At 45.7% G+C, this 12,623-nt stretch overlaps 1 protein-coding gene across 2 annotated transcripts in view; it reads left to right on the top strand.

Annotated features, from left to right (window-relative positions):
- The window catches only part of SLC4A5 (solute carrier family 4 member 5), an 88,716-nt gene that overhangs the window by 68,839 nt on the left and 7,254 nt on the right, over positions 1-12,623 (top strand). For both annotated transcript variants that reach the window (XM_039852345.1, XM_039852346.1), the window contains 6 exons: positions 2,111-2,224; positions 3,453-3,614; positions 4,400-4,578; positions 5,857-5,929; positions 11,064-11,132; positions 11,789-11,962. In XM_039852345.1, coding sequence (XP_039708279.1) covers positions 2,111-2,224; positions 3,453-3,614; positions 4,400-4,578; positions 5,857-5,929; positions 11,064-11,132; positions 11,789-11,962 — 771 coding nt within the window. The remainder of the gene's footprint in view (positions 1-2,110; positions 2,225-3,452; positions 3,615-4,399; positions 4,579-5,856; positions 5,930-11,063; positions 11,133-11,788; positions 11,963-12,623) is intronic.

The following is a 12,623-nucleotide window of genomic DNA, read 5'->3' as shown; positions in this document are numbered from 1 at the left end:
AAAGACATTATTATTATTAGAATAATAAACTATAACTTCAGACCAGTGGATCAATCTAGAGAGCAGGGTCAGGGATGCCACTGAATGATAGAAGAGACATCTACTAAATTATGGTGTTTATTACGTCCATCATATAATATGGTAGAATTCACAGCTGTTTATCATAACCATCTTTATATTAGATTGGACCATGTGAAATTGTTTACAGTAAGTCCTCACTTAACATTATTGATGAACTCTTGGAAACTACAACTTTAAGCAAAATGACATCTAATATTACACATGGAAACAAATGTTCACTATATATAAATTTAAGAAAGATAAACAAAAACAAGTAAGATCATTCTTTTCCCATGGGCTGATTCCAGTTCAGGGTGGCAGGTGGCCAGAGCCAATCCCAGCAGTTCAGGGCACCGGGCGGGACCCACCCTGGATAGGTCACCCTTCCATCGCAGGGCGCATCTCACACCTGTACTCACACTGGGACGATGTAGACATACCAGTTCATTGCCTGGGCAGATCTTTGGGGTGTGGGAGGAAACGGAGTCCCCAGGGAAAACCCACGCAGACATAGGGAGAACTTGGGGTCCTGGCTGGGAATCGATTTTTTCCCATTCAACATTATAATGAAACAACGTTGAACGAAATGACATTATTTGAGGATCTATTGTTATCTGTGACTGTTTTGACCTACAAAAAGATTCATATGGTTTAACTTAATAACTTTTTGATCTGGATGCTAGGAATATTGTAGGAAGGCAAGTGTAAACCTGGCACACTGCTTGGTTTTGCTGTGACCCGTGTTTTTGTATATGAGCATAATATAAAGCTGTTATTGATTTTCAACTTTTAGGATCAGCTTATAGATGAAACACAGAAGAAGTGTTTACAGAAGAGAATATGAGCATTCTCAGCTTTGACCCTGTCAAGATCAAAGCGGGGGAGTCACAAAATGGAAGGGCTTGGGGGAGAAGAACGGTGGTGGGGGGATGGGGCAGCGAGCCTGGACTCGCGTGTTGGAGAATGAGCGATACTGGAAAAGTTAGTGGAGAGGTTGGATTATATAACTTGAAAGTGCCAAGGAATCCCATGGAATGAGTCTAAAAATAACTCTCAAAGACTGAGAATGAGAAATATCAGGAGGGATAGTGAAGTAAGCTAAATCTTTTCAATAGATAATGCCTTAAATTAGTGAATCGAAATATAAAAGTATAGCATATTCATTAACGACATGAAAGAAACCACCAGAACAACTGAAAACAAGTAGACATATGAGAGTATCCAGAAGGGGAACCTGAGTAAGAAGAGATGAAGTGGGGGACTTTATTTTTTATACTACGTGGGTTTTTAATTAATTACATTTGTTATTTTGATATCAATTTTAAAGAGGAGTAGGAAGTAGGAGTAGGGAATGAATTCATTGTGCTGTAAACTGCCCCTGACCTTCCTAATTTCTTTCCTTGTTCTCTGGAAACTGATGTCTCTGAAGAGACAGAGAAAAGGATGCAGGGTAGTGGTGGTCTAGAAGGGCTGTCGGAGGGCAGGGGGGTGAGGTCCAGAGCCTGGCCTAGGATGGGCCTCCTGGAAGAGAGGAGCAAGAAGCCAAGGACTCTTAGAAGAAAGAAGATGTGAGAGTAGCCAGGGGTCCCCAGCAGAGTTGGGGGGCTCTCCCCTCCAGTTTAGGTGGCCATGCAACAATGTGTCACACATTTTTAGGAACTAAGATTTCCTTCCCAGTTCAGCCCTTTCCCTTACCACCCCTGATGGGTGACCCAATTCAGTCTGTCACACCAGAAAGTGTGGTCAGCGATGGCTGCCATGCCACATGAATAATGACAAGTCCACTTTGACTGAAATATGCCAAGCCTTCAGTATGCATCATAGCTCACTTATGCCTATGAGGTGGGGGCTATTATTATCTCCATTTACAGATAAGGAAAACAATGCTCCGAGAGATGACATGCTTCCCCAAGATCGCAGAGCCGGGATCTGAGCCTAGGCCTGCTGACTTCAGAGCCCAAGCTCTTAACCAGTCTCCACTTTGCTGCCTGAGGACTGGGTCCACCTGCAGGTGGGCAGGTGCTTCACTCACTTGCTCATCTTTCTGCAGGTCCGGGCCCTGGTAGCTGACTTTTCCATTGTCTTCTCCATCTTGCTGTTCTGTGGAATCGATGCCTGTTTCGGGCTGGAAACCCCCAAGCTTCACGTTCCCAGTGTCATCAAGGTTTGCTCTGGGCACTAGCTCTGCCTGTCCCCAGTTGCAGATCCGTTTCCCTTTTTCACTGATCAAACTTTAACCACGTGGGTTCTCCGTGCAAGCTCCACCCTTCTTGTATAGGACAGGGGGCGGTCCTTTGAAATGGTGGGTTGGGCACATTATTCACAATATTGAAATCTCACTGTGTAGCCACAGGATAAGAAAGATACTGGAATCTAGCTGAAGCCCCTTGATTTCCACTTGAGAGTCTACGGTTTCCCAACTCCTGGCCGTCTGCAAGCTAGGCCATCTGGGTTCTGAAAATGATCCCTTAGAACAGTGATTCTCAAAATGTGGTGCCCAGACCACCAACACATCATCACTTGGAACTTTTTAGAAATGTAAATTAGCCCCACCCCAGACCTATGGATTCAGAAGCACTTAGGTGGGGCCCAGCATTCTCCATCTTAACAAGACCTGCAGGGCATTCTGGGGGCTGCTCAAGTTTGAGAACCACTGCTTCCTAAGTTCCCCATTAGTCCAGAGTTGGTGCCATTTGCTTGTAGCTAAGCTCTGAATCCTGATCCCTTTCAAAGGCACTGGCTGGGGGATAGGGGTTCTAGAACCAGCCCTCCCTGCCTTCGAGGGCTTGACCTTCACAATGTTACTGGAGGGTTTTCCTGAGGAGCTTAAACTTATCTCGTAAAACTGATATGGGCCTTGAAAATTAAAGTACCTCTTTCTCTTAAAACAAAAGATGAACTTCAGACAGCTCCTGCACAGATAATTCCTTATTCTCAATATGTAAGGCTGAATTGATATCCAATGTTTTATAGACAATTCTATAATGCTCCCTGGACAGGTGACTGGAGAGGAGAGACCGAAGCATCAGGCACTGGTCCCAACAAATGCTTTATTCTTGCCTGTTGGGCCTTATTTCTGCTTCTTGTTGGTTTGCAATTAAGCAGTAAGTGCAAGCACCCTCCCAATGCCCACTTCCCTGTTTCCCAGCCAATCCCAGGTGGCTTCCACAAAAGATCGCCTTCATCCTGCAGATACCACGCCCTTCCCAAGTCTGTTTGCATTGGGTTTCTTTGTTCTAAAGTTGCAGGCATCAATGTCTTAAGGGAAAAGATTACATTTGAAAAGTACCCCTGGTGGGGGAAAGGCAGGAAGGCAGCAGAGTGGGGCCTGGGCAGCAAGTGCCCTCGGACAAGGGGGAGAGGAAAGGGCCCTCTCCGTTTGCTTCACTCAGCCCACGCGGTCAGACCGAGGCTGGTTTGTGGACCCTTTTGGGAAGAACCCATGGTGGGTGTACCCAGCGAGCATCCTGCCTGCCCTACTGGTGACCATCCTGATCTTCATGGACCAGCAGATCACGGCCGTAATCGTCAACCGGAAGGAGAACAAGCTGAGGGTAAGTCTGGTGCTAGGAGCAGGAGCACAACCTTTTTCTTCCTACAAAGTCAGAAGGAACAAAGAAGAGAGATGGTCTATCAAAATTCTGGGCCACTTGTGAAGCAAAATATGAGCCAGAAGACTGGAGTTCTGGTGTGTGTGGGAGGGAAGTGTGACCTCCAGTTGGCAGTAAGGCCACCAGGGCCAGGGTGACTTGATCTAAAGACCACAACCAAGCCCAGGGCGAGCCACTGGGCACCTTGCTTCTCTCAAAGAGACCCTCCGGCCTCTGTGCCTCCCGACAATGAACTTGGAAGTCTGAACAGATCCCGATAGGGATTTTGGCCCAGAACAATGAGGCAGAGGCATCCTTCGCCCACTTGGTCCCTATAGCTCCCCACCCTGCCTCCATCTAAGCAGATTCGGGCTACCTTCTCCTCCATCCCAATCTGGACCACTCTAGGCTCAATCTAGGGCCCCTCATTCAGGAATGGCAAATATGTTGTGGCCACTGCTAGGAGCCCTTCTTCCCAAGGACCCAAGCCCTGGGCCTCTCCAAGCCTGAACGTCCCACTCTTCCCACACCTGTGCTCCTTCCCTGGCTCACCAAACTCTGAGGTTGGTGAGGTCTAAGCACCTCAGGATGGCAGCCACCTCAGGGTACCCTCTAGAAGGCCCAAGGAGCCCTTGAACCATGGTCCACAAAATGGCTGCTCTGGGGAGATTTCTGTCTAACCCATCCGCCCCAACAAATGGTCAGCAACAGGCTCCTAGATAGCTTCTCCTCTCCTGCCGCCCCTGCAGAAGGCTGCTGGCTACCATCTGGACCTGTTCTGGGTTGGCGTCCTTATGGCCCTGTGCTCCTTCATGGGGCTCCCCTGGTACGTGGCCGCCACGGTCATCTCCATTGCCCACATTGACAGCCTCAAGATGGAAACAGAGACCAGCGCCCCTGGGGAGCAGCCTCAGTTCCTGGGGGTCAGGTAGGTGGGGGTCTGGGCTTGGGGACCACCTGAGCAGGAGTGGTTAGGTTGAGGGAAGGGAAGCAGGTTTTTCTTACCATCACCGTATCTTGGTGCAAAGGGCCCCTGCTCTGACAAGAGCCACATGTACAGAAGTGATATTCCTGAAGGAAGGGAGATGAAAATTCAGTTCTAAGTGTTGCTTTCTTCTTAATAGAATCCAAGCAGTACACCACCTCGGCCCATACTCACACTCTCACCTCTCACCTGTATAGGCCACTTAAGAGCCCCACAGGCCACCTCTGACCTATCCCTTTGTCTCCTCTTTAAGATGCTCTGCCCCTACTGTCTCCCAAAACCCTCCTGTGGGTTCAGATTCTACTCCATCTCCATTCCTCCAGAAAGCCTTCCAGGACCACTCCCATCCCTGGGCTGTAGCCCATGGCCTGTCACCTCTGTTCCTTCACTCGGCCCTCCTCTCATGCCCCACGTCAGGCCCCTGACCTGTTTCAGACAGAGAAGCGCGTCTTCCACCTCTTAGGGCCTCCAGGTTGAGCCCACACCAGACACTGGCATTCTAAAAAGTGGCTGTCCTGTGAGCTTCTCCCCACTGCCTCTGGAGACCTGGGCTGTCAGCCTTCCGGACTGAGGCTTCTCTACTGAGGGCAGGGTCCCCTGCCAGACCCCTGAGCCCCAGATGGCTGGGCCTGAGCAATCTATCCCAGAGCCACCAACTCCCACCTATGTTATGTCTGGGCCTGGGCACAAGGGAAAACGCACCTGCCCTCCCACCCCCCCTCCTACCGGCTCTGCCAGCAGCAGGCCCCCTTCCCCTGAATCCTCATTAGTCATACCCTACAAACATGGGACCTTATTATAGTCAAAGGGCAGGGCTAAGAAGCACTTTATATCCCATTCCATCCTCACGACAACCCACCCTCCAGGTAGGTGCCATTTTCTCTCCTACTGAGGCGGAGACATTTGGGCCTTGCCTGATGCCACACAACTAGTAAGTGGCAAAGCCACACCCAAGTTGGTCTGGCTCAAGTACCCCGGCTATTAGCACTGCACTGGACAACCTCCCAAATACCCCTACAAAATGCCCTCACCTCTGTCGAGGCTCCCTCTCTCCCCAAATGCCAGTCAGCTGAGTCTCGGGCGGCAGGTTACTCTCTGGAATAGGGAAGCAAGGCAGAGGCCAGGGCCTTGACACACCTCAAGGTGCCACAGAGGGCCCAAGGCTAGAATGGTCGGGGAGCATCTCTTAGTCCACCCTGACTGTGTCCTCTTCTCTGCCAGGGAACAGAGAGTGACAGGCACCATCGTCTTCATCCTAACTGGGATCTCTGTCTTCCTGGCTCCTATCCTGAAGGTGAGGCTCTGCACCCTTTCCCAGGGCCCCTGAGAAAGCACTGGCCTGATGCCTCAGAGGTGGAGGAGGGTCCCCACATGGCCTCTAAAAAGGCAAGATCCTGTTAGGCCAAAGAGATGGTTCATCATCATCACTGTTTTCTGGGTGATTGCAGGCAGTCCTTATTGCTCTTTCCACCCCTCCCGGGGTTCACCCTCACCTTTCTGGAAAACATTCTTCCCTCAGAAGGTTCCTCCAAGTTCCATCCTAGCTTAGATCAGCAATTTCCCAAGCTGGTTGTGTTTCTACATTGTTGCGTTTATGGTTGACTAGAGCTCTCCTTATTCACCCATTTTCTGAAGTTTAAAACTTGCGGGGGAGGCCTCTGTGAGTGTTCTTGGGGCCTGTTTTCTGCTTCTCTGTGTTGAATGTCTTGGGCACATAAGCGGCTTTTTCCCACAGTCTGAAGCTCCTCTTGCTCATGTCCCTCCAGAGCAACCGGAAGAGACAAAATCAAATGGGAGAACCTTTGGAGCCTGTGTCCCCAGAAATGTCTCTCCCTGCTCAGGTTTCTCCCTCTCTCCATTCCAGCCGTTCACCTGTTGCTATTTGTTTGCTGCCATAACAAAACACCACAGACTGTGTGGCTTCAACAACTGATACTTATGTTCTCACCGTTCTGGAGGCTAGAAGTTCAAGATCATATTGGCAGGGTTGGTTTCTGCTGAAGCCTCTCCTCGGCTTGCACATGGCCACCTTCTCCCTCTGTCTTTACATGGTCTTTCCTATGTGTGTGCACATGTCTGTGTCCTAACCCCTTCTTCTTGTGCCAGTCATTAAAGTAGGGTTCACCCACATGACCTCCTTTTACCTTAATTACTTCTTTAAAGAGGCTGTCTCCAAAGTCTGTCACATTTTGAGGTACAGAGGGTTGGTACTTCAACATCTAAATTTGAGGGGGACACAATTCAGCCTATAACACCTATCAATGGTCCTTTCCCATAATCAATGCCTACAAAGACTTTCTTTTCTCGAGTTAATCTTAGTTGTAGTTGCCCCAATCTTTTGCAGATATTTTCCCCTTTGAATATCTCAAAACAACTCATTCAAGGATGACCTTGTAAAAAACAAAGGCTGAGGAACCATGATGTTAATTGATCCATTTACAATGGAAAACATTTCCAGCTTGAGAACTGGTGCTGGACACACCCAAACAGGTTTGAAGTTGGATATTTTATCTAATCTGTTGCAGGCAACAGATTACATACAGGTAGGCAGGCATTTTGGTTATTTAAAAGTAATAAATGCAAGCATTTGCATTAAAAAGCTCAAATCCAAGAACATCCTACTTTAGGGGCCAAAAGTTCCTGCAAACACTTTGCAATGGCTGTGGTGTCCAAGTCCCTGTGAGGGGGGGCTCAGGCTATCCCAGCCCTGCCGCCCCACCTGTTGGGTGTGTTCAGCGATTTAGTCTTTTAACATCAGCTGTCGTTAGTATTTGAATAGAACACAAAGCGGTTAGAAAATTGCACTACGGTTCCCCTTTATTTTGTTCTATTTACAATGTGCTTGGTTATCTTGTGGACACACTTATTATATTATGAGTATACATTTTCTAGGCTTCTGCACTCTATACTTGACATATCCGATTTTAGTAAATTTTTGTTTTGGCACTAATATTGTCTATCTTCTGAATATAAATAGCATGCCCACAGAATATACTTAAAATAATGGAAATGAAAATAGTTCTGTGCATAAGATTTGACATTACCAAAGCCTTGGATGGTCATCCTTGAAAGGCTGTGTTGTCACATTGCTTGTTCTAGGGTGATATGTAATAGTTTCCTATTTTAAGCAGTAATGGAAACCTCTTTCTGCTGCATTTCTTGGCTCAAATGTTGTAACTTTTCCAAGCTGTGGACTGTATTTCTGTATTAATTTATGCACCTTATAAAATAAATGGGCTCTATTAATAGGGTAAGATGCCAGATGTGGGGAGCTGTTCATTATTACTCTGGCCATCATGGAAAAGTTTCCATGGGTCCACGTAGCTCCAAATGCTCTGATATTGTCACAAAAGGATTTGAAAAATCCTGCCCATGTTCTTTTACAATAAGCGTAGAAAAAGAATAATATTTTAAGCCGCCAATTAATCTATCAAACAAACTCAAAAAGAATCTGGAAACTTTGCTAGAAATAAATGATAGAGATTTATCCAAGGGTCTTGGAGTTTTCAAAGTGGGAACACAGCTAAGCAAAAAACCTAGAAATGTTCCCAATAAGAAAGAAAAGTTAAAAGTTCTCATAGTAAAAAGTATATTCTTGAGAATTATCAGTCCTTCATTCTTACCCCTAGGCTTGTTCCAGGATGGTTATCAGTCAGATGTCAGGCAGTCAGGATGATGGATCCCAGGCAGTCTAGAAGATGGGTGTCAGGAGATCTGGTCACATCCCCGTGGTCTGGATAATGTCTGTCAGGTAGATGTATATATGAATCCTTTGGGGGTAATTAGAGGGTTACCTGAAGGTCCAGATGTATATCCAGGCATTGACGCAGAACTGGAAAGTTCAAAATAAGTTTAAATTCCCAGGCTAGTCAGAACAAGAATAGTCTTTCCTCATGCTTCAAGTTCCATAATGTTAATTATTTTAGCAGCTTGGTTAAAATGATTCCATTTTGTACATTCTCTATCTTCACTCTTTTCTCTATCTGTTTGGTAAATTTTATAGCAGAAAAGACCCATACAAAATATCTCGCTTTTATTATTATTTTTGCATTGCTCTATTATATTGATAGTCTTTGGAAACAAATTCTATTCTATTTATAGCATTCTGCTTTTAGTAGTGGTATTTCCATTTACAAAATATAGTAATTCTCAATTGCTAAAAATGTCAAGTCCTAGAAGACATAGCATTCCTACATGTGACATTAAATTAACGCTGGCAGTGAGCTTCCTCAGACACTGATTCCACCAACATAAGATCATACACTTTCTCAGAGACTGATTCTACCCTAAAGTTTTATTTTGTTTTTTTGCTTGCACTTTGCCACAGCTCTTCAGGACTGTGGATTTCTGCATTCTGCCTCGGAAAAGCTCCTGACCATGTCAGAAGCTCCCCCTCTGAACACCATGTTGTTCTTATGATCTCAACCACAAATTCTGTGGGAAAGCTGTGATGTCCTTATGTTGGTGGGACTATGATAATTCTTGACTGCTTTAACCCATTTCACATTTGCCTTGAGAATATCGCTGGTGGTGCTTGAGGCTACAGCATTTACCCTGAGATAACTTGCAGATTAGAGTCCTAACCTTACCAACAAAGTTTGCCACAAAATATCTTGCTTTTATTATTATTTTTGTATTGCTCTAGTATATTGATAGTCTTTGGAAACAAATGACATCATTCTTTTTATAGCATTCTGTTTTTAGTAGTGGTATTTCCATTTACAAAATATAGTAATTCTGAATTGCTAAAAATGTCAAGTCTAGAAGACATAGCATTCCTACACGTGACGTTAAATTAACGCTGGCAGTGAGTTGCACTTTTTTTCTAAATGGGACAAGAGTTAAAATGTGATATAAAGCTAATACCAGAGGCAACTTTTTGCCACTTTGTTGTATCATTAGTATCGGAAAGGGGCCTTTTTCCCTGGGGATCCAAGGAAGATTTGTGCTGATTAATCTAGAATTTGAGATCACAGCCCCATCACTGGTTGGAATGTGATGTCATGGGCCTCTGAGATTTGCTGGAAAAACTGCGTGAACCTGCAAATAACAGGACTGGAGACAATTTTCTAGGCTTGCTAATCAGTCACTAGTAACTACAAATTATCTAATATTTGGCCCAGTTCTCCTGTTTGATATGGTTTTCATACTCATTAGGGCAAAAGGGAAGTTTTAAGCCATCTTAAATTTCTGTTATTACAGATTATATCTAAGTTTTTTGTTTAAGATTTTATTTCTTTCAACTGCCCCTGAGCTTTGAGAATGACAAGGACAGAGTTGCTTACTAAAATTTTTACCTTATTTCATAATTAGGATAAAATCTTATAAGCTGTGTACAATGATGCCATAGCCCCACATTTCCATTCTTTAAGTTCAAATGTCTTAGATTGAGGTTTACAATACATGGGTCCAAATCATGCTTTTGTTTAAAAAAATTAAAAAACAGTCTAATTTCTTTTAAAAGAGAAGATATTTATTTGGTTAGATTTATTGACATTCTGAAATGTCGTCTAACAGTTGGGCATAGTACTTTGGTTCTCCCATGAGATCCAACATGACAACCCCAGAGCAGACTGTTCATTACGGTAAGCTGCAGGTGCAGATAAAGAGGAAGAGAAAAGAAACAGAAACACAGCTTAGAATGACAGTGGAGAAATATCTCAAAAGGTTTCCAGAGTCATAATGATGACTGTAGAACAGTATCAATTATATAATCCCATTTTTGAAAAAGTAAACAAACTACCTGTGAGCATGATCAGAAGGAAAGATACCCACCAAACTATATCTACCAAATTGCTTAGCTGGCAATTAGTGGTGGCTGATTTATACATTCTATTTTCATATATATATATATATATATATATATATATATATATATATATATATATATATATATATATCTCATATGATACATATAATCATATATATATGATTGTGTATGTGATTCATGAGTTTTGTTAATCAACAGGTACTCCTAGCCGATGTGGGTCAGCTCACCAAAGGTCCCCAACCTCCTGCAATCTGAGCAGTGCAGCTTTGGGGGTCCCTCAGCTAAGGCTAGAGGTAGGAAGGGGCTGACAGGAGTAAGCAGGAGACTTTCTATGGAGCTTTCTCATGTTCCAGAAGGTATGTCTTCAGACCATGTGGCTTTGGCAGGGCCCGAAGCAGCTGGAAGAGCGGCGGCACACTGAGCTAACTATCCCCAGCTAGAGAAGGTGGCAGGAGAGCCCCAGGGACCATCGCTCTCCCCACTGACACTCTGGCTCCAGATCTGCTCTCAGACCCTCAGTTCTTCCAAACATCCAGCTCCTTTATCACATGGGGAAAGTCAAGGCAGGCCAGACTGCCTCTGTGACTTGGAAGACACTGTCATACAGAACAGACAGGCAGAGGTCCAGTCCAAAGCTCTGCTTCCCTCTCTCTTTCAGTACATCCCTATGCCAGTGCTATACGGAGTCTTCCTCTACATGGGCGTGGCCTCTCTGAATGGCATCCAGGTAAGGCTCTCCCCTCCCCAAACTGAATGGATGTAGTCAGCACTCCAAGTCTGGTTCTGTCACCAAGACCCCAAGTGTTCACTTTCCCAGTTCAATGAAACAATAACAGTAATAATGACATTGCTATTTACTATGTGCCAAGTAAAATAACTACACCAGGCACTTTATAGGTGTTGTATAATTAAATCTGTATAAGTAGGTCCTCTGATACCTATTTTATAGATGAGTAAACTGAGGCTTGGAATTCAAAATGCAGATTGGGCTGACTCCAATGAGCCTTTCACTACCTCTCTCTCTTCTCTAAGGCAACTCTGGCAGAAGAAAACATTTTATTTTATTCTTTATTTACGATACACCAGGATGTCTTGGATTGTTTATGTTACAATTAAGTTGCATTTTTCTTGACTGTGAACAGTGTTCATATGTGACAGCTCCATGGCTGTACCCCTCACCCAGGGCTCAAGCCCCCTCCCCTAAGATCTTGCTATATGTCCTCCTATACCTCCAGTCCCCTTCCTGTGCATCCATAAAGTCTGACCAGGGGCTCCCCATTGTGAGACTCCACTGCAGCACCCCTTCCCCCTCGCCATCCCAAGCCCCCAGCAGGGCCACCCGGGTCCCCATTGCCTGGCTGAGCCTTGAGCTGTCCTTGCCAGTTCTGGGAACGCTGCAAGCTCTTCCTGATGCCAGCCAAGCACCAGCCAGATCACGCCTTCCTGCGGCACGTGCCCCTGCGCCGGATCCACCTCTTCACCCTGGTGCAGATGCTCTGCCTGGCGGTGCTCTGGATCCTCAAGTCCACGATGGCCGCCATCATCTTCCCAGTCATGGTGAGGTGGGGCCGGCTTGGCTTCCCCGTCTTGCTCAGTGGATTCGTCCTGGGTGGGTGTCCATGGGGAGGTCCACCTCGCCTTCTCCCCGATGGCCTGACTCTCTCGGGGTCATAGTGGCAGGCACAGAACAAGATTGCGGTTGTGAGTCCAGGTCAGACGGGTCAGAGGGAATGGGCGGAAGGTGCGTGTGGTGGATGGACCCCGTAGTGACAACTCAGCACCCCCGCCCTTTCCCAGCTCATGTGGAGCAGCTCAGTGAGAATGCAAAAGCCCCAGCCACCCCCGCTCTGGGGCAGGACAGAGAAGCTGGGCACGTGCAATAAGGAGATGGAGGCCCCACTGCTGAAATTCAAACCAAGTGCAGAAGTAGATGCATCCTAAATATAAATCCTCTCACCATTCAAACTAACTGAATTTGAAAAGATAAATGGGGGTGGAGAGAGAGAACTAAAATCAGACATCAAGAACTTCAAAGTCCATGTCATTAATGTGATATTTGGTGAAGCTGGGGAAAGTTCATGGGAGTTCTTTGACTATTCTTGCAAGTTTTATGTAAATATTCCAAATTTTGAAAGTATTCCAAAATAAAAATGAAAAAAGCCAACAACATGTTGCATCCAGCCCGCCCCACTGTAGAGAAGAGGCCCTAGGCCTCTGC

Source organism: Pteropus medius, unplaced genomic scaffold (genome assembly GCF_902729225.1).
Source record: "Pteropus medius unplaced genomic scaffold, Ma_sr-lr_union100, whole genome shotgun sequence".
Lineage (NCBI taxonomy): Eukaryota > Metazoa > Chordata > Mammalia > Chiroptera > Pteropodidae > Pteropus > Pteropus medius.
The sequence above is the reverse complement of the archived record's forward strand: the minus strand, read 5'-3'. Positions and strand labels throughout refer to the sequence as shown.